The 20,524-nt window shown below is 48.9% G+C and overlaps 2 protein-coding genes across 3 annotated transcripts in view; one reads left to right on the forward strand and one right to left on the reverse strand.

Annotated features, from left to right (window-relative positions):
• NRG2 (neuregulin 2) overlaps positions 1–10,941 on the forward strand; it is a 165,372-nt gene extending 154,431 nt beyond the window's left edge. For both annotated transcript variants that reach the window (XM_071570275.1, XM_071570276.1), the window contains 5 exons: positions 1,978–2,080; positions 2,923–3,046; positions 4,304–4,431; positions 6,891–7,115; positions 8,477–10,941. In XM_071570275.1, the coding sequence (XP_071426376.1) occupies positions 1,978–2,080; positions 2,923–3,046; positions 4,304–4,431; positions 6,891–7,115; positions 8,477–9,134 (1,238 nt within the window). In that variant the 3' untranslated portion in view covers positions 9,135–10,941. The remainder of the gene's footprint in view (positions 1–1,977; positions 2,081–2,922; positions 3,047–4,303; positions 4,432–6,890; positions 7,116–8,476) is intronic.
• A 3,898-nt stretch (positions 10,942–14,839) lies between these two features.
• The window catches only part of PSD2 (pleckstrin and Sec7 domain containing 2), a 68,412-nt gene continuing 62,727 nt past the window's right edge, over positions 14,840–20,524 (reverse strand). The window contains exons 14-16 of the mRNA XM_071569964.1: positions 19,656–19,800; positions 18,478–18,621; positions 14,840–16,555 (exon numbers count right to left, since the gene is read on the reverse strand). Of these exons, the coding sequence (XP_071426065.1) occupies positions 16,349–16,555; positions 18,478–18,621; positions 19,656–19,800 (496 nt within the window). The 3' untranslated portion in view covers positions 14,840–16,348. The remainder of the gene's footprint in view (positions 16,556–18,477; positions 18,622–19,655; positions 19,801–20,524) is intronic.

Here is a 20,524-nt window from a genome sequence, read left to right on the forward strand (position 1 = left end):
AAAGGTAATGATTTATGCCTAGGAAAAAAAATATTGTAGCAAAAAATATTGCTGATGAAGAATCTTTGAAAAAATTGGCTCAATGGATGAGCCCATAGTGAAAACAGACCTCCTGTCCAGCCTCTTTTTTTGTTATTTTTTCTGGGTAGTAGCAAAATTCTTGCCCAGTGCCACCCAAAACTAGGCCATGATCCTACCTGGTTTTCCTAATTCATGTAAAAATCTCTGAAATTCCGGTCTGAAGAAAAGAGCTGTACAGCTGGAATCCAGGTCCCAGGGATGTGCAAGAGCAAGAAGGCTTGTCTGCCATGGTTGCTGATGCCTGGAACAGGGCACCCATACAAGGGAAACATGTCACCCAAGGAAGTGCTTAACTCCAGAGTGGGTTCTTTACCAGTTCCCTCTGGTTCATTACAGGGAAAGCAACCACAAGTAAGCTCTGTTGATTATGTTTTGCATTTTCAAGCCAGGGTTGTCATTCTCAGCCCTTGTTTAGCAAATCTTTTTCCATTCCCATTTTGAGAGTTTCAAAGAGAGGAACATTTTTCCTAGTGCTTTTTCTTTCTGCCCAAAATGCTTTTTCCTTCCTAAATTGGCAAGCTGAAATTGTTCTAAATTTTCAGTTATCTGGGACATTTCACTTCTTCCCCCTTAATTTTTTTTTATTTTTTTTTTCTAAAATCTAATCCCAGAGCAAGATCTATTTCTCTTCTGGTTTTGTATTTGAGTATTTGGTAGCACTGAGGTTTTCATAAACTCCATGGAAGGTATTTCCCATGGCATGGTGAAGCACAGCAACCATGGCATGACTCTTACTGACTAATCTATATGGAATAAATATTTCAATGAATATTAAAGGAGGCACAAACCCCAACAACTCTAACATTAACACATAGTGTGGGGGGAAGAGGACATCATTTCTAGATGCTGAAATGAAACACCCACGGCAGATGTGCACTGAATCCTTCTCCAGTCATCCAACTGGGGAGCAAAATTGCTGGATGTCACCAAGAAGAGCGACTGCTCTGGTGTAGCCACGGAGGAAGAGGTGTCCTTGTCATGGAATTACTGCCTAGGTGTAGCTCAGTTACACTCCAAGCAATATCCAAGCATTTCCTGGGAGCTTTGGTTGATGGGAATGAATTGCCTCACTCCCAGCATGGTCTGGTTTCTGATGCAAGTGACTTTTGTGGTTTGAAAGGTGGCCCATGACACACGGTGACATTTGGGAGAAGCAGCAGCAAGCTGCTTGTATTCTGTGTGTGCCTCTGAGTTACCTGGTGCAATGGAATGAATCACTTCCTAGGGTTCCATTAAAAATCCATCACTGGTTACTGTATTTTAATTACTCCACTGCCTTCTCTTTGTCTAATGCGCTGTCACTTTTCCATCCTCATGCTGCTTTTTGACTGCCCTAGGATGTCCCTTTCAGCACCTGCATGCTCTGGGGCCTGTTTCTCAGTGGTTGTAGGACACCACTGAGCTCCAGGGCATGCAGCAGCTGCAAGGCAAAGGCATTCTGAGCCCGTCAGAGCAGAGCCTGTGATCAGGGCATCACAGGGCACATGTGCTCGTGGTGAGGGGGTGGTGCTCAAGGGCTTCCTTGGCAGGTGACTAAGGTACCAGAAAGGGGGAAATTGCTGGTAGGGAGAGGAGAGTCGTGGGGCTTTTTGAGATTAGTCACTGTGGGAAAAGAAAGAAACATGAGAAGTGTGAGCACAAAAGGGGTGAGCCACCGAGTGAGAGAGGGCAAAGGTGCAGGGAGACAAAAGGAGTGAAAGTCTCATGAGGGGTGAGTAAGGTTGGGCCAGCTGGGCTCAGGTTTGGGGCAGCTCTTAGATGGGCAGTGGATTTGTAGGAGGTGTGCCTGAGCCCTGTCCTCTGTCTCACTCACACACAGTGCTGGTTCCTGTGCAGCCAGAGGCACCCCTAGTGCTGGAGCCTGTTTGTAACTGGTTTCTTTCTCTCCATTTGCAGAAGCAGAAGAGCTCTACCAGAAGAGAGTTTTAACCATCACGGGAATCTGTGTTGCCTTGCTTGTGGTGGGCATCGTCTGTGTGGTAGCTTACTGTAAAACCAAGTGAGTATGGGTGGCTAACAGACAAGAACTGGCCAGAGGTTAGTGAGTGGCAGTGTTCATGCTCTTCACCAAAATGCTGTTTTAAGGAGATGCTGTGCTGTAGTATTCCCAAGAAGGTCTCATGCAGGAGGCCAGTGAAGCCATTTACCAGGTTATCCCCTGAAACAGTGTGGTTTTGCCCAGCCAGCTCACTGGGAAAAGCTGGCCCCAAGCCAGCAGCTCACCTTCTGACAGCAGAAGCACGTTGGGCTGTTGGGCAGGAGTTGTGGGCTCAGCTGTGTACATTCCAGGGACTTTCAGAGCAATCTGGAGGGAACAAGAGGCTTGGGAACCTATTTTATGGCCAACTTCCCATGTCTGGACAGTACCTTTCTCCCTACTTAACCTGCACCTTATCTCAGTTCAGGTTGTCCCGGGGACGTGGTGTCCTGCCAGAGGCATGGGTAGGCTTTGCCACTTTGTCCTTCATGCAGGACAGGTCAAGTCCCTTGTCACCAAGGCCAAGCCAGGACTTGTTCCCCCTTTTCCTTCTCCCCACTTTCCTTCTCCCCTCCTATGGTGCCGCTGGCTCCACCACACTGGGCTGGGCCTTGTCCTGAAAAGGGGACCCTGGACCCAGCTTCCCAAATTGCCAGTGGTAAGAGAAGTTCACCTTTTGTTTGGGAAAGCAGCAGAAGGTGTTAAGTGTTGACTGCCTTGCTTCTTCTTGTTTGCAACTTTCCACCAATGTAGCTGGAACATCCACATGTCCAAGACTTGCCTTCTCTACCGTCTCTGAGGGTGGAGAGGCTTGTGAGAGAAGTCTTCCTAATGGATTTTTATTTTCTTTTTCTGTTTTGAAGGAAACAAAGAAAACAAATGCATAACCATTTGCGGCAGAACATGTGCCCTGCCCATCAGAACCGGAGCCTTGCGAACGGGCCAAGCCATCCACGTTTGGATCCTGAGGAAATCCAAATGGCTGATGTAAGACCCTTTGTCTCCATCTCCCTGCAGGCTATTGAGGGCCTGTTTTCCTTCAGGGATCTGACATGGATGTGTGTGCTTACACACCTGTGTACACGTGCATGAGGAGCAAAACACTAACAAACTTGAGTGAAGAGGTTCCACATAGAAACATTTCCAAAACCAACATCTGAAGGGAGACACGATTTTATTTCAAAGTACAGCATGAGATTCAGGCACTTGGGACAGGCTTGTTTTGATGAAACAAGTGTGACTCTGGTTTCCACTAAGAGATGTCCCCTATGTTTCCTGTTTATCAAGCTATCCCATCAAGTCCCACTTTGTGGGATGACAAGTGGGATCAGCAGGGCAGTGACCGGAGCTGCGGTGGTGACCGTGTGGTGCTGAAGCATATCATGGTCACCTGGTCAGCACTCTCATCAGCCCACCTGCCCATGCCAGGGGTTGTGTCTTGGACAGGGTGGGATGTCCAGATGGGGTGTCAGTGTTACACTGATGAGAACTTCAGGACCAGATCCAGAAGGGTGGTTCAGCCACTCTCGTCACATACTTCAGTCCCATAAGATTCCTATCAAACTCTGTAAACTCAATAGAACTTAAACATCAATGGGCTCAAGTGCCTTGCTGGACCAGGGCCTTAGAAGGGGTCAGAGAAAGAGAAGGGGGAGGCAGAGACAAACAAGAGGAAGTACTGATGAAAATGAGCCCAACTGAATTAGTTACAAACTCTGCAGGGTCACCCTTTGGATGGTAAAATTTATCTGGGATGAATCTCAGTCATTAAGGAAGGGGAAAGGAAATTTCCAAGAATCACAGCCCACTGGTCACAAAGTACTGCCTCCCACGGAGAGCTTAGTGTCCCTGTGAGAAGTAGTGCTGCTTTTTAGATGGAGGAATATCTCAGAATAAATATTTGGCTCACACCTGGTGTTTGTGCAGGACTCGAATCTCTGACAGATTTCCTGTCCTTCTCTTTTTGCTGGTTTAACCTCCTGTGGGTAGAGATGTGTCTTTGCTCAGTAGCTACACACGATACCACTGTTCTCTGGGGAACCTCTTGGTTGTTCATGCCCTTCTGTAGTCCCTGTGCCATGGCCCTTTTCCATTGTTCAAAGTGAATGGGCAGAGAAGAGCCTCCACCCTCCTTGTTTTTTCCTGATTTCCTGATTTCATCACAGATAATCAAAACAGCTCAATTTTTCTGTGGCAGCATTCACAAACTGGTGACTGACCTGTGTGATTCTTCATGTTTTACAGTATATTTCTAAGAATGTTTCTGCCACTGAGCACGTGATCCGAAGGGAAACAGAGACAACCTTCTCAGGAAGTCACTCCTGCTCCCCATCTCATCACTGCTCCACAGCCACTCCAACGTCCAGCCAGAGGTGATGTATACCATTCTTCCATGAACTTTCTCCTGCTGTTTGTGTTAGGATGCTGTGAGATTCAAAGGTTTTCCTTTCACCTCGCTTTCTGTTTTCACCTGATGTTTGGCTGTTCATTGGCATATGGGCCATGTCCACACTGTAGGTCTTTGCAGGCACAGGAGATAGTGAGAGGTGTGGAAAAGTGTGATCCTTGACCTGCAGGGAGGTGCCAGCAGGAACCTGCAGCGCTGACATTGCTGGAAAACAGGAGGAAATTAAGTTGTGCTTCCATGCTTTGCAAAGACCCAAATGGGAGGATTCATGTAGGAAAGGCTTTGCAAGTTGTGTCTGCAGCACACTGGACGACTGAAATAATTCATTGAGTACATACAGGTTATCTGTTTCATATTTAGATTTCATTTGCCTTGTGGAAGACGAAGTACACAAAGTATCACAAAATGTTTTGGTCAGTTCCTCAAAGTCACAGGTTCTCACCAGAAAAAACACTCCTGTGCTACTTAGCACAGTCCAGAGAGTTGTGTCAGAATGTCAGCACCTTTCTCACTGGAAGTCTTCCTGAAGCTTTCAGGAAGACTGGGCCTAGCAGGGAAGTTCCAATATTTCTTGTGACACAGGATGAGACATATTTTTTTTTCATTTCAAAGTAACCATCGGGGAAAGAGCTGTATGGCTTGGAAGCTGAACGTCTCATGGTTTTTGAGAGCATTTAAATTGCAGATGGACTTCCCTATTTTTATGATGTTCAGAAAAGTCCTTCAAATGCTCTAAAGAAAGTCCCGTGCTGTTTTGAGTTTGCATGCTCCAGTTCTTCCTCTTACCCAACTCTTGTGCTTCTTCCAGTAAGTGATGGTGCTTTCCTTGGAGATCCCTTCCCTTTGATACGTGACTGGCTCACATACTTCATTAGTCTGATGGGTTTGTCTCCCTTCATCCAGGAATCCTAGAATTCTTTCAGCTAAAGCTCATAGATGACTTTCACAGGTTTCCTCAGGGTTGAGGCATTTATCAGGGTTGAACAAGTACTCAAGATCAACATCAGATATTGAACCTGGGTTTTCAGGTGAATCCCTTCCAGTTCTTCTGGCTAGACCTCCAGCAAGTAGGGAGGAAGCCAAGAATGACTTGATGAGCTGGAAATGACTGCTTTATTCCAGGGAAATCCCACCCCTTGTGGGCTAGGCTGTGTGTTTTCCAGGTTTTTTGAATTTGTACTCTGCAGCCCAACCCTGGATAGGTGTGTGCAAGCTTGAGCCAGGTGCGCAGAGGCTTCTGTGCTTGCAGACCTGCACTTTGCTGGCCTTGCATGCTCACTCCAAAGTCCTGGCCCATCCCTGGGCAGCTCCTGAAGAGCAAAGGTGTGCCTGGAGGACAGCATTGGCACATGGCAGCTGTGGGGAGGAACCTACCTTGCGTAGCCTCTGGTCCTGGCTACCTGCCACCTAATTTTCCTGAGTCAAGTGCAGTGAGCAGGTGCTTCTTGAAGTCATGCCAGAGGCAAACTACTGGCATAATCAGGCTCCATTTTACTCCATCAGTGCCTTTAATGAGGACACCGTTTGAAGTTATAAATGAGCATGTGCCTGGAGCCATCAATAATTAACAAGTTCTTGGGAAGTCTTAATGAGGGCTGCTCTCCTCTCCAAACCCCCACCCAAAATCCTCCACCGGCGCAGCTCCATCTGGTGCAGCTTGGGAGTTCAGAGGTGTTGTATTTCTGCTATGGAAGGGGTCAGTGTGGTGGCTGTGGTGTGGGTGGGACCCTGGTGTGCAGGTGACCCTGTGCATCCCCAGTGAGTCCTTGTGGGATGTCCTCTTTTCCCCAAGACTAGCACTGGTGGGCCTCCAAGTGCTCAGCAAGGTCTAGCCAGTACATCACAGCATTTGTCTAGCACCTTGAAAGTGTTTTGCTGCCAAAATCTTTTATAAGCCAGTGGAAGCTGAACATCCAGATCTCTCTTTGGTACACTTTGCTCTGCTAATTTTGAGTGGTTTCTCCTGGCTCCTTTCTGGTAGCGATTCCAAGGGAGCTGTCACTTGGCAATGCAGGTGGCACGTTTGAAGAAACTTGGCTGACTTGCCTTGGCATGGCCAATGTGTTGCTCCACACCCAGAATGGTTTGCAAGCACAAAGCAGGATTGCCCTGGCCTCCCTCCAGAGGCTGTCCCATCCTACTCCTGGCCATTTACTCAGTGGTGGGATAAACTCCTGCTATGCACTGGTTTGCTTTCTTTGTCCTGTAATGATATCTCCAAGAAGTAGCAAAGAAAGGCAAAACAAAAGTAGGTCTGGGAAGTTGGGCATCCCTGGCCAGACATAACCCAGTGAGAGAAAGAGGGAGAGAGGACATCAGTGCAGAGGTGCAGAGCCGAGTGTGAGTGGTGCCTGTGCGCAGCTCTTTGGAGAAGAGCTTGATGGGAATTCCTTGCTCACTGTCTCTATGGGATTTGGTCCACAGACACGAAAGCCACAGCTGGAGCTTGGAGCGTACAGAGAGCCTGACTTCAGATTCCCAGTCTGGGATAATGCTGTCCTCGGTGGGAACCAGTAAATGCAACAGCCCTGCGTGTGTGGAGGCACGGGCTCGCCGCGGGGCCACCTTCTGCATCGAGGACTCGCGGAGGCCCACGACGCAGTACCGGGACTCGGTGGATTCTCTGCGGGACTCACCCCACAGCGAGAGGTCAGATCCCACTGCTTGGTGCCACCATGGCACAGCAGGGATGAGCTGTGCCCTCTGTACAGAACACAAAAATGTTTGTGTTTCCCAGCCCTAGAGCAGCAGTACCATGGTAGCACTGGAGAAACTCCACTTCTGGTCCTACCAGAGGAAGAGCTGACCCCAGGAGGCCACTCTGGCCAGCACTGCATCCTGCTCACCTGGTGGCAGTGTAGATATGGAGCACAGGGATGACAGGAGCATAAAATACCTGGCTGCAGTCAGCAACTGGTAAATAAAAACTGGCTAAGAGTGTACCTGGTCAGTTTAGTGGACTGGCAGCTCAAGCTGGGTCTGGCACTCAGGTACACGGGGAGAAGATTTGCCTCCTCAGCATAGTCCTGGATGTCCTGGTGAGCAGTCTTTGGGAGAGGGATTGGTAGGACCCAGCCTTCTGAGGAGCACAACTGCAAGCTGAGACACCAGCAGCAGCAGCAGCAGTGCCTCTCCCTGGTTTGGTTCCTCATGGTGCAGAAGCACATCTCCAGCTTTCCTCCAGCCCTTTGCAGGTAGCCATGGGTGATCCTGGGTGGTCACATGGCCACTTTTGGGCAGTTACCCTTCAAAGCAGTGGGTCTTGTCCATGGGGCAGAGGAGAAAGGCAGTGTCTCCTGCTCTCTCATTCCTGTCCTTGCTCCATTCAGGCTGACACAGCTCATACAGAGACCTGATACTTCACAAAACACATGGGTAAAAATGTGCTGGAGAGCCAGGCCAGGTGGAATTGGGCAGAGACAGCACTGGAACTATTGAGAGGAAATGAGATCTGCAGCTTAGAAAGAGGTGATGCCAAAAGAAGGGCTGTTTGGAGAGGAGCTAGACCAGACATGAATGGCCACTTCAGCAGAGGAAAGTGGTAGATGCATTTTTGAGACATACGATTTTTGCTAAGGTCAGAGTAAGCAATGCCCAGGCTTTCCCCATCTGTGGCCTGAGTGGGCAGAGGGAATTCTGGGGCTCTTCCTTGGAGAGAAGCCTGGCAGTTCCAGAGGGAACAGAAGGCTGGCAGATGAGAGTCAGCAAAGCCTTGACTCAGCCTGCTGGGAGGTGCTGGAGATGCAGGGTGGGATGTGCACACCGAGTCCCTCTGGAGGGGCAGTCTGGTGATGCACAGCTCACGGTGCCCTAGTGCCCACTGAAGCCAGCAGCTCACCCTGCCTTGGCACAGCAGTGCAAGGTCCCTCCACTTGGTTCCCCAGAAGTTGTGTCGTTCCAGGGTCAGCTGCACTCATGAGTCCCTGGCCCAGGGGTTCGGCATAGCGCGGACGCAGCTGGTGGGTTTGGGGGTTGTTCGATGTGTCCAAACAGAGGTGTTGTTTTTTCAGGTACGTGTCGGCCCTGACCACACCAGCACGCCTGTCGCCTGTTGACTTCCACTACTCGATGACCACACAGGTGCCCACCTTCGAGATCACGTCCCCCAACTCGGCGCACGCCGTGTCCCTGCCGCCGGCGGCTCCCATCAGCTTCCGCGTGGAGGAACAGCAGCCCCTCCTGCGGCGGTACCAGCTCCCCTTCCAGGACACGCAGAGGTACGACAGCTACTACCAAAGGAAGACCTACCTAAACGACAGCATGGGCAGCCTTCCCTCCAGCCCCTTCCGCATCACAGAGGACGACGAGTATGAGACGACGCAGGAGTATGTCACAGCGCTAGAGCAGCCAAAGAAAACAGCCAGCAGCAACAGGCGGTGGAAAAAATCCAAACTGAACGGGCACATCCCTCACAGAGCCAGAGCCGTCCGGGACTCCTTCTCCTTGAGCAGCGCCTCTTACAGCGAGTCTGACGAGGAGCTGGTGGCCGAGAGCACCCCGTTCCTAAGCACTCAGAACAATGATGCGGCGCACACAGAGTCGCCGCCGCTGCACCGGCCGGGCGACAGCCGGACTCACTATTCCTGCAGCAGACACAGCGCCCACGGGGAGAGTGGGCGCAGCAGCCTGGCACACGTGGCGCCCAAACCGGACCCCGACCCTCTCTAGGCACCTCCCAGACTCGTGCACCCGCAGACATAACCGCATGGAGGAGGCCGAGGAGGGAGGCGAGACAAAACAAACAAAACAAAACAAATAAATATTTTTATTTTATATAAAAGAAGGGGGGGAAATATAACAAATAAAATGTTTTATTTTCATTTTAGCAAAGTTGTCTTATAATAGCTAACGACAATGACTTTTTTATAGGGAATCTCTATTTATATGTAATGTCTTGATTTACAGCTTCCGAGAAAAAAAATATTAAAAAAAAAAAGACAACAAGAAAACAAACAATAAAGTAAAAAAGAAAAGTGGGCCAATTTTTGACTACTTAAAAATAGAAAACAAAACTATCGTGGTGCCTTTTGCTGTATGCTAGTGCTGGGATTCATGCCGAGGATTCTGTTTCAGTAGCATTTTTAAGATCATAGATTTTTGTTTGGGAGACAACCTGTCACAAGGGCGCTCTTCTGTTGGAAGAAAACAGCCTCGCCACTTTGCCCCGTACCCTGCTATTAATGATCTTATTCTTTAAAGCATTGTTTAAATACACATTAAGGACATGAGTGGGAGCATTTCCATTATCATGTCTAACGGGGATGTGTCTTGCCCTGTAAAATACTTGTATTTTCACTTAAATCAGGAGAAAAAGAAACCCAACAGCACCGTGCTGAAATGCAGAAATAACGGTTTTTTTGCCACACAGGTAAGAAGACAAAATGAAATTGTGCAGCAGCAACAGCCCTTACAATGTATCTCCCGACCTTAGGTCATCTCTCCTGTGGTCTGAAGTTGGGTTGGCAGAGGTTTGTTAGTCAGGCAAGGCAGACACCCATATGACTGTGGTGGATCATACCCTGTCAGGTACCATTGAATCTGGGTCAGCCTGGGCAGGCTGTGTGTGGTGGTCCCAGCGGGGTGGGCTCTGTCCAGCCCCGGTGCCCGTGGCTGCATTGCCATGCCGGTGCCGTGCTGGCCACGGCATCCACTTGGCTGAGCGGTGCAGCCACGGTGCAGCGTTGGCTGTGGCACCGTGTGCCATGGTGCTGTAGGGCTGCGGGGGCTGTGGTGTCTTGTGTGACATCCTGCATGACATCCTTGGCTGGTGGTGCCGGGAGGACACCCAGAGGGTGTTCCCAAGGCACAGCACGGCCGCGTCCCACTCTGGACACGGTGCCAGGCAGTTGCTGGCTGTGCTGCCCTGGGGTTCAGCAGCATGCCAAGCCATTCTGGCCTTGCTTGTCGCCCCTGCTTTAGCTGGGAAGGGCCCTGTGTGGGGCAGCCCAGCGAGCAGATTCTTCTGTACCACCGTGCCATGTATTGTAAAGAAAGTTGTTGCCGTCACGTCCTGCCATCGGTGATGGACGTTGTGTTTCCAAACTCGGAGCAGCTCTGGCCATTGGCTCTGTGGCGCAAAGAGACAGTTCTGCGTGTCCAGGCGGCAGAGCATCCCCCATGGAAGTGCCCCTCTCTCCTCAGTTCTCTGCAGCAAACCTGTTTACATTGTAGCCTGACTTTTTTCTTTTTATATTTTTACTTCTGCATGTCCTTTGCATTTCAGATACTGTAGATTGGATGCATGGTGAAGCTGTGACTGAGAAGATAATACAACAATTGACAGTGTATTATTTCATTTAACTTTTAGCAATAAAGTAACTAAACCCTCTATTCCTCACCCATGATGGGGTCAGATAGAAAATTCTGCTAATTTGTCATAAGATGATTGTCAAAGTTTGCTCTGGATTGTCTGAATGTCAGAACTCTCGACTGTTTAACACTTGAACATTTTTTATATTATAAATAAAATAAGAAATAACAAGCTGTGGGCTGCATTAATCTCAGGCCCTTTGAGGGGCAAATGGGGAGATGTAACAGGTACCATGCAGAGAATCACAGACTGCTTGAGGTTGGAAGAGATTTCTTCAAAGTCCCTGCTCCACTAGCTCACTCACAGCCAGTTGCCCAGTTGCCCAGGCCTGTGCCCAGTCAGGGTTTGAGTATCTTCAGGGATGGCAACACCACAAGTTCTTTAGTTAACCTGTCAGTGCTTGGTTCCCCTCAAAGCAAAAAAGTATCTTCTTGCATTCAGACTGCATTTAGTATTTTTTTATTTTCTGCCCACTGCTTCCTGTCCTGCCACTGGACAGCTCTGAGAAGAATCCAGCTCCCTTTTTTTCATTGCCTCCTGTCAGGTATTTATACACATGGAAAAGGTTCCCCTGAGCTTTCTCCAGGCTGAACAGTTCCAGCTCCCTCATCTTTTCCTCATATGAATGATGCTCTGGTTCAGTAAAGATCTTTATACCCACAGAGGGCCAGAGGTGGTATTTTTCTACCTGGCATGGAAATTTGACCATAACTGAAGGGTTCAGGGATGGAGACTCACTGAGATGAGTGAATGTCACCCACACATCTCAGTGGATCTCATTCCTTCTCCAGCTGCAGACCATGAGATTCTCTTCACTCCAAATGTGGAAGCTTTTAGCTGTGTCAAGAGAGGACAAGATGTGTGGCATGTGCTACATGCTGGCACCTATTCCAGTGACTTTTCCAGCAAAGTGGAGATGTGTTGGGTCCAATCCCACCAGTGCTGTGCTGCTGTGCAACACCTGCCTGCCCACAAAACAGGTCCCTTCTTCAGCTCTTCCATGGCAAATCCTTGTTTCTGGATAGCCTCCATGCAGAGTACTCACTGACAATAGAGTGTATTCACAGGGATCATGGTCCCTGGGGGGACATTCATGGCACTGCCCAACTTGGATCAAACTCCCTTGTTCCTGCTCAGTGAGATGAGCAGGTGTCCAAAAGTCCCAGATGAATTCACATAGCTGGAGAGGGATCTGCTACACACTGGTCTGAGACAACTCCATCAGAATGGATAGGTTGGAACTAGATGACCTGGTTGGAACAAGATGATCTTTAAGGTTCTTTCCAACCCAAACCGTTCTATGATTCTATTAATACAGAGCCATGAGAAAAGCCCCCAGCCCTCATTGTGCTGCCTATGCTGAAGGCTCAGCTAAGCATACCCACTGCCTGGGATTCTTCTTCTCCAAACCCCTCTAGGAGGGCCTGTTGCCTTGGACCTAACCCTACTGGGTCACAGGCCACCCCTAACACTCATCACATGTGTTCTGGGGACTCCAGACAGACCAGAGGACTCAGCACTTCATCCTCAATAAGGCATCTCAACAGAGATTTCCCAAAAGGTTGAAGATCCTGCCCTCCTGGCACGGGGCCCATGTCACCCAAGGAGGTCTTGGATGTCTAGGACTAGCAATAAAGGTGGTAGGGTCAAGTCCTGATTTGGGTGACATTTGCCATGTAGTTCTTGGACACATCATGTCCCACTTCTGGGCAGCCCTGTCTTGGGCTTAAGCCATAACAAACCCCAAGCCTTGCTGGATGAAGGCAGCAGAACTGTGCAGCTCTCCACTCTCCCATTACTCTTGGGAATGCTGGAATTCCCTATTGCCTTTCATCTCCCACCTTATCTCCTCCAGTGGCTCCCGGAGCATTGTGAAATGGACAGGAACGGACAGAGAGCACCCGATCCCTTGGAAGGGACACATGTAGGAGTTCACCAAGGCTGATCCCTGGGGAAAACAGACAAACAGAAAAGAGAGATCGGAGGCCTTTGGGTTCCCAAACAGCCCCATCTCCCTGCTTGGCTCTCCTCAGAATCTGTGAGCCTGTGAGCTCCCTTCTTGGAGAAGTTGGCCCAAGGCTGGCACAGCAGCAACTGCATTGCAAGAAGGTGAAGCTCTTGGGTCTCCTGCTGCCAAGCTCTGGGCTGGGGTGCAGAGCAACCCCGGAGTATAGAGCAACCATGTGCCCCAACCTCAGGGTGCACTCACAGCAACTCATCCACACCAGGCATCCCTGCTGCTCTCTGGGTCCCTCAGAAAGGAGCTGTGGGTTTGCCCTGCACAGAGGGATGTTTCCCTGCTCCATGGTTTGCAGGGACCTGTGATGCTCTGCATCTGCTGAAACACCACTAGCTCTGAGCCACGGCAGGCTTAGGATTTTTTTGGTGGTGATTTCTTAAACGTGCCCCTTGATTCCCGTAATTGTGTTCTATATTTAGAGGCAGTTACGCTACTTCAATTTTCTCTGATTGCCTCTGAAGGAAGCCTGTAGCTCTCTCCTTTTTCCCTGACTGGTTTATTTTTAGACTCCTCATTTCCAGCCATGTGTATTCCTAGGGTTTGGCTGTAAATATTTTACTGCAATTTTCACAGGTGGGGGGAGCCACCGAAGCCTCCTGCCAGCTCTGCTCTGCATGTACAATGCCTTTGCTGCCCTTCCCAGAGGGGAAGGAATTGCTCTGCTGACACAAGTCCAGTGACACAAGCAGGAGAGGAGCATCAGATCTTGGCTTTGGGATCACAAAGCCTCCCACACAAAGAAGTCCCTCTAAAATTAATTTGGTGTTATGTCCAGAAGTGGTCAGGCAGAACCATTGCTGTCAAATGAGGTTGTGTGAGACCCAAAGCAGTTGTGGTGCCAGCTGGAGGAGCTGGCACAGGCTGGGGATGTGCCAGAAAGCACATCTGGGTACCTTCAGGAAGAAAAGAAGGATGTGGCTGCTTAATTCCTCTGAGATGCTGCTCTTCTTAGTGGTGTGTGGCTGAGTCCTTGACCTCCAGGGAGGGAAAGAAGGATGAAAAAGCATTTTCTTCCAGGTCACAAGTTGAGGATATGGATTGATAAAGCAAGGAATTTTTGGCTGTTCTCAGTGCCCTCATGCAGGTGAGATGCTCTCACCCCACCTACATGTGTGTGTGCAAACCTGGATTAGGACTTGGCAAACTACTGGTAGTCAGTAAGTGCAAATCTAACCCTCTGAGCTGTCTTACCAAGCACTGTCTGAAATCAGCTGCTACCTCTTTCCGCATCCATTGGGTGGTGAGTCTCATGGCTTTGAGGCCTTTTCCTGGTGCCCAGAGGAGACTTTGCAAGATCCCGTTTTTCTCTGCAAGCTCCTCCCAGCTGAGGATGGCAGACTGGCACCTTCAACCAGGGGGCTGAGCTGCTCTTGGTGACAGCTCAAACACACTGGAGATGTCACTGCCTGCTGGAGGGGATGCTCAGAAAGGGCAGGCTGAGGTACAAAATATACTTGGGATTTTGGAGAGAGTTAGGTCCAGATTTCCTCCAGACTTCCACTCTGAGAGGGAGTTTGAGCACCAGACACTTCATGGCAGTAGAAGCAACTTGGAGTCTTCAGTGCAAGGGATGTCTATGCAATGCCTGCCACAAAAGCAACTCTGCCTTGGAGAAACAGTAACTCAATGTAGCCCTGAACTCCTCTGGGAGCAGCTCCCAGAACATCTCCAACCACCTGTGCAGGTGTTGGTACCTTTCTACTCCCATAAACCTCTAGGCTGCATATGGACAGACACACCTGGGATGCCCCAGACAAAGAGAACAGTTCCTGAACGTGTTCCCAAAGCAGCCCATCTCTCCACACCTGTTTCAGGGGCACGTCATCCATCCAAAGCACAGGCAAGCCAGTGCTTTCAGCCCACAGGAGGATGGGTGAGGTGGTACCCACTTGTGGAAAGAATTGGCATTTTCTGGTGCTGTCTTTCCATAGAATCCTGGCTTTGTGCAGCAGGTGCTGGTGGAGACCTGTATCACCCTGGCTGTGAATTCTGGGATCAATCCAGCACGTGGTGGAACTCCACGTCAGACCAATTCTCTTTACCAACAGATTCAGCTTTATTGTTATTCTTTTTTTTACATGATTCTTAGTGCATCATTTCAAATAAACTATCAAACTGTACAAAGAAACAGAGATAAAAGAAGAGGTGACAAATTTGGGAAGAGGTTTTTAGTGTCATGAACCATCATGGAGAACAGTAGTCCATAGGCTCTCAAATGCTGAACGTCCAAATAAATCTTATTTTGTTTGTTTAAAAAATGCTGCAAAAAGATAAACAATAAATGACTGTAATTAGCAGCTACAAGATCCTTCAAAACTGGAACTTGATTACTATGAATGCACTGAGGGGAAAGAAAAGCAATCTGAAATAAAGGACCAAACCAAACTGTGAAATAAATAAAGTGTGGGAGGACAGTCGTGGCATTGAAATGCAGAGGAATCACTTCAGCACAACAATAAATCATTGGACCACAGACAGCAGAAAGGAACAGAAACACAATTTCCCACTTAAAAGAGTACAGCATGTGCATCGCAGGATGGAGGGATCCAGCAGGGATGGGCAGGTGGGATTGCTCCTGCACAGGTTCCCTGGAGCTGGTGCACAGCTCCAGTTGTGCCTGGAACCCGAAGTGGTGGATGCCATGGCTGCTAAATAAGCAGCCACTTGGCCAGTTTGTCTAAATAAGCAGGAACAGGAGAGCGATGTTTCACAGCAAAGCCAGGTGGGATTTCCATTCGAGTAAAAAAAGGAGAAAAAGGAAAAAAAAGACACATAGGCTACTGCAATTTTTAAAACATCCTGGTGGGCTGGTCAGACCCTCCATGTCCCTACTGTCTTCCCCAGGCAGCCTACCTTCACTTGCACACTGAGGTTAAAAACCCACGTTAAAGTTTCCTTATATATATATATTTATTTATATATATTCATATGTATATATATATATAAAAAGGATAAGGTGACAGAGGGCACTCCAGGCCTCTCCTGCCAGGGGCAGATGATGTTCCCATGTACCACACTGAGGACACCTCTCACTCGGTCAGTGATCAGCTCACGACACCTGTCATGTCATGACATGCTGAAGGGCGCTCCCCTCATGGGAGGAACGTGATCCTGCCACTCTGTGCCCTTCTCTGGGAGCGCTGGTGGTGCCACAGACCGTCGTCTCGGCTGAGTTTCCTGCACTGCCGGGGACTGTGACCATGAACCGGTGGGGACTCCAGGGAGGGAAGGAGGAGAGAGAGGGCTGGTAGAGAAAAGAGCAACCTGGCCCTTGAAGAACCAGCACATCCCTTTGTTGTGCAGGCTGCAGCAGGAGGGAAAGAAAAGCCACTGGTGCTGCTGTTGGGAATGAAGAAGAAATGATGCTGAAATGCCAGAGCATTGTCAGAGAGTGTCAACTAAAGCTTCTTTGATTTCTTTCACTAGAGCAATCCCCATGTCATACATGTCTACGGTTTTGCTCACGTAATTTCCTAAGTAAAATTGTGCTCATTGATCTAGTCCAGGAGCGCAGAGCATCGCCGGTTCATCCCCCTGTGCACACATTCCTTGTTAAGTGTTCTGCTCTAAAATGTCCTTTTCTGCCTTACAGCTGACAGACATGTGCCCTTGGCTCAAGGAAGGGCTTGAATGTGTCTTCCGCAAAGCAATGTCGTCGGCTTCCACCTTGAAGAAGCTGGTCTCAATTCTCTCCAGGTCATCTGTTCCCACTTTTATCTTCATGCACAGCAGGTTGATGTAGGTCTCATAGCGGCTCTTCTGCAGGGAGAGAGGGAACAGAGAGCCTGGGAACAGGGACAAGCCACGATGTGTGTGGCAATGCCATCTGGTACTGCAGGAAAACCCATCAGGGTTTTATCATGAGTATCCCACTAATCACACCCCACAGGTTTAACCACAGCACAGTGTCTGGTCTGTGCAAAGACTGATCAACCCAAGTGTGTGTGTGTGTGTGTGTGTGTGTGTGTGTGTGTGTGTGTGAGAGAGAGAGAGAGAGAGAGAGCATGAGTGTGTGTGTGTGTGCATGTGCGTGTGAGCACGAGTGTGTGTGAGTGTGTGTGAGCGTGTGTGTGTTTGTGTGTGTGTGTGTGAGTGAGTGCGCGCGTGTGTGTGTCTGTGTCTGTGTCTGTATCTGTGTCTGTGTGTTTGTGTCTGTGTCTGTGTCTGTGCGTCTGTGTGTGTGTGTGTGTGTGTGTGTCTGTGTGTCTGTGTGTCTGTGTGTCTGTGTGTCTGTCTGTGTCTGTGTGTGTGTGTGTCTGTGTCTGTGTGTGTCTGTGTCTGTGTCTGTGTGTCTGTGTGTGTGTCTCTGTGTGTCTCTGTGTGTCTCTGTGTGTGTTTGTGTGTGTCTTAAGACTCTCCAGCTGCTTTTACGAGTCTTGGCTGCCACTCTGATTGTATAAGGAGAATAGTGGGGGTAAAATCAGATCAACAGATCTGCTCCTTCCTGATTTCGGAGTTCACTTTGATTGGTTCAAACACAAATGCTTGTTATTGTTTCCATCCAATGATTCACTTACTGCTGCTGCGTTGTGTCCTCATTGCTCCTCATAGAGCACAGTATCAAGGGAGGCATCTCCTCTCTGCCTTGATCCCTTATTCCAATGCTAGATGGGATCTTTTTAAGGACTTTTGTAATACCCATCCTTTCTATTAACATCTCAGAGGCATGTACTGGCTTCTTTGTCAGCACAAAGAAACAAGCATTTCAAGAGCACATCTCATAAGACAGATGAGATGAATTATGCTCTAGAAGTGCTTTCTCCTTGCAGACTGAAAAGGCAGCCCAGCGAAATGCTGGGATGGAGACTTCTCTGCAGGCATCTAAAACAAGATGTCTGGAAAATGAGAGGCAGCAGCAACTATTTGAAAGGTTGGTACAAAGACAAAGTAACCAGTAGCCAGAAGCTGTGGCTTTGGAGCGTCTGGCTGTTACACAAAAGGGTGGTGCAGCCCTGGCATGAGAGAGGTGGGATATTTCCATCCTTGGAGATTTCTGAGGCTCAGCCACTAAATGACACGCTCAGTCTGGGCTAAGACTAGGAATAATCCAAGTTCCTGCTGGAAGCAAGACTTGAGGCCTCCAGCAGTCCCTTCCCACTGACACGTATGTGGAGGGAATCACGCCTTCTGCTCAACTCTCACTGGAACAAAATATCCCATTTCTCCCACAATTAAATGCTTCTTAGACTTTAAAGAGAGTTAAAGCTTAGTTACATTCATCCTCAAAGAGTCTGTAATCAGCTGTAATGCTGGGTTTGGCTTTTCTTTACAGAAATTGTTGCAGCAAAACAAGATTAATTCTCCCAGGGATTCCCTTCGCTTTTTATTAATGTTGCTGCGAAAGACTGATGCACACTGAGAAATTAACCACTTTCTTACTTGGGAACTGAGGAAATGTCAAGATTTGGCAGAGTAAAGGAAGATTTTCTTTCTCTCATCAGTTTTCCCCTCCTCTGGTTAGAAATCACAGAGGGGAGGAAATCTCTGTTATGTCTTTTTTTAGCTTCAGTGCAAAATAGCAAGGTTTGCTGCTGCCCCAAGACACCCACCCAGCTTGGGAGCCCTTGTCCTTCTCTCTCCTTCCACGCTCTCCCAGGCTCACAGCACCCAGCCCGGAGCTCCCAGTTCTCCTCAATCAGCCAAGGTATCATTTATCAAAGAAAAGATGAAAGTTCCTTTACCTCAAATATTAGGTAATGTTCTTTGAGTCTGTATTCCTCAGCCTCTTTTGACTTGAGGCTCTTCTCTACAGGATGTAATTTATGCTCTGCTAATTCGTCTGCAATCTGCTTCATTTTATTTTCATGAGACCTCAGCTGTTCCTCCTGCCGAGAGAAGCGTGTCAGGTATTAAAACGTGGGAGTGCAGCACCCAAGTGCACCGCCTGCCTGTTGATGTGGGAGCTCTCTCTGCAAGGACAAAAGCTCAGCTCCTGTGCTGGAGCCAAAGGTGTGTTTGTGCATTTGCAAATTCATCGGATAAGGAGCAGCGGAAACTCAGATGAGTCCAAAACTCAGGTATCTCAAGTGTCAAGAGTGGATTTCTTTGGCACCTGGGCATCATTAGTATCATCAACCCAAAATGCTGCACATCTCTGAACAGCCAGGCAGAATCAGCACTGTCCCAAGAGCTGCTTATCCTGCTCTTTTCAAGACAAAAGTAACCTCCCCATTTGGGCTCTGAGAAAGGGGACATCTGGCGACATCTGGCTCAGTAGACAGGAGCAGTATCTCTGCCCTGACATTTCAGGCTGTCCTCCTCTTTGCTGGGAGGCAGTGGCAGTGTGTCCCCACTTTTTGGAGGTGCTAAGGCATGTTGGGATTTCCTTGGAAAGGGAAACAAAAGCTACTCTTTGGATGGCAGCTGCTCTTGGTTAGCTGAGCCTTAGGCAGCTCTGGTGTTGTCCACTGGGACCCCCTGCTTCCAGAAACTTCCCCACAGAGTGAGACTCAGACTCTCACCTGTGGCTTTTCAGCTCAAGAAACAAGAGGGTGTCAGCTCTTGATATAAAATAAACCTGGGCTGTAACCAGCTGTTGGGCTCTGCAGCATCAACTACAGAGCTATTCAGCTATTTCAACTCCAGCCAACAGGAAGGTGCTGGGATGTGATGGGCAAAGAGCAATAAACAAGCCAGAACCAACATCCAGACAGGCAGGTGTGGATAGGGTTGTTCACAGCCATTGCAGAGGAAGCACTGCCCAGACACCAGGATTTTCCATGTCTAAGTCTCCTGCTCCATTCCCCTGTTCCTACTCTGAGCACCTGAGTGCAGGAACAGAGGGACCTGCAGATGAGCTGCCTGCTGAAAGGTTTGCTGAGCACTGAGGACCCCTCCATCACTCCTTCTCTTACATTACCTGGCACAGCTTGGTCATGGACGAAGGCAGGAGCGGGCGGCAGAACTTCTTCATGGAGCAGATTGCAGCTGGGAAGGCTGGAGCAGAGAAGATGGCAGCAACAAGGTTGATTCGCAGGATCCAGGAGAGCATTTCTTCCTTACTCCTGTTATGGAGAATGGGAGAAGAGAGAGAGGGTGTCTGTAAATGGTCCTGATGCAGGATCAGCCAGCTCACAACAGTCCTGGAGCCACCCATGCTCAGGAGGAACAACAGTGGCCTTGCTTTGAAACAGCTTCTGTGCCACCCTGGCTTGTGAAGAGAGGGAAATCCTGGATAACTGGCTCTTCTACAGGCCTACTGTCTGTCTCTCGAAGTCCTGTAGTCCTGCTTTCCTCATCAGCTTTGATTGCATTCCTGAGGGCAGAGGTCAGGGCCAAGGAGAGCAAGAGCCACACAACAGAGGTCCCATGGAGCAGGATGGATCCCTCATCTGTGTCATTTGTGGGACACTGCCCAGGGTCTCTCATCAAATCTGTTCAGGCACTGCCCTCCCAAGCCTTCAAGTGGGTTTTTGCAGCACAAATTCAGAAGTCAAGCTTTAGCTTGATAGTACTCTAGCCCAACTTAAAATATCACCTCTGTCAGCAGAAGACACGAGAAACGTAAGACAGAAGATGACTCACACTTGACACTTGATAGCAGCACAACTTTCCTCTGCAATGGACTAAGGAAGGATGACCTAGCCTGGTTGAGGAGACTTCTTTGAGGAGCTTTAGACAGTTTCCCCATCAAAAGCTGATGAGCTGAACAATCACCTCCTTAGTTCAATGCACCACATAGATCCTCTCCCTTTCACAGGCTGCCAACAGAAATTAGCAAGAGGAGCC

Source organism: Pithys albifrons, chromosome 15 (assembly GCF_047495875.1).
Source record: "Pithys albifrons albifrons isolate INPA30051 chromosome 15, PitAlb_v1, whole genome shotgun sequence".
Taxonomy (NCBI): Eukaryota; Metazoa; Chordata; class Aves; order Passeriformes; family Thamnophilidae; genus Pithys; species Pithys albifrons.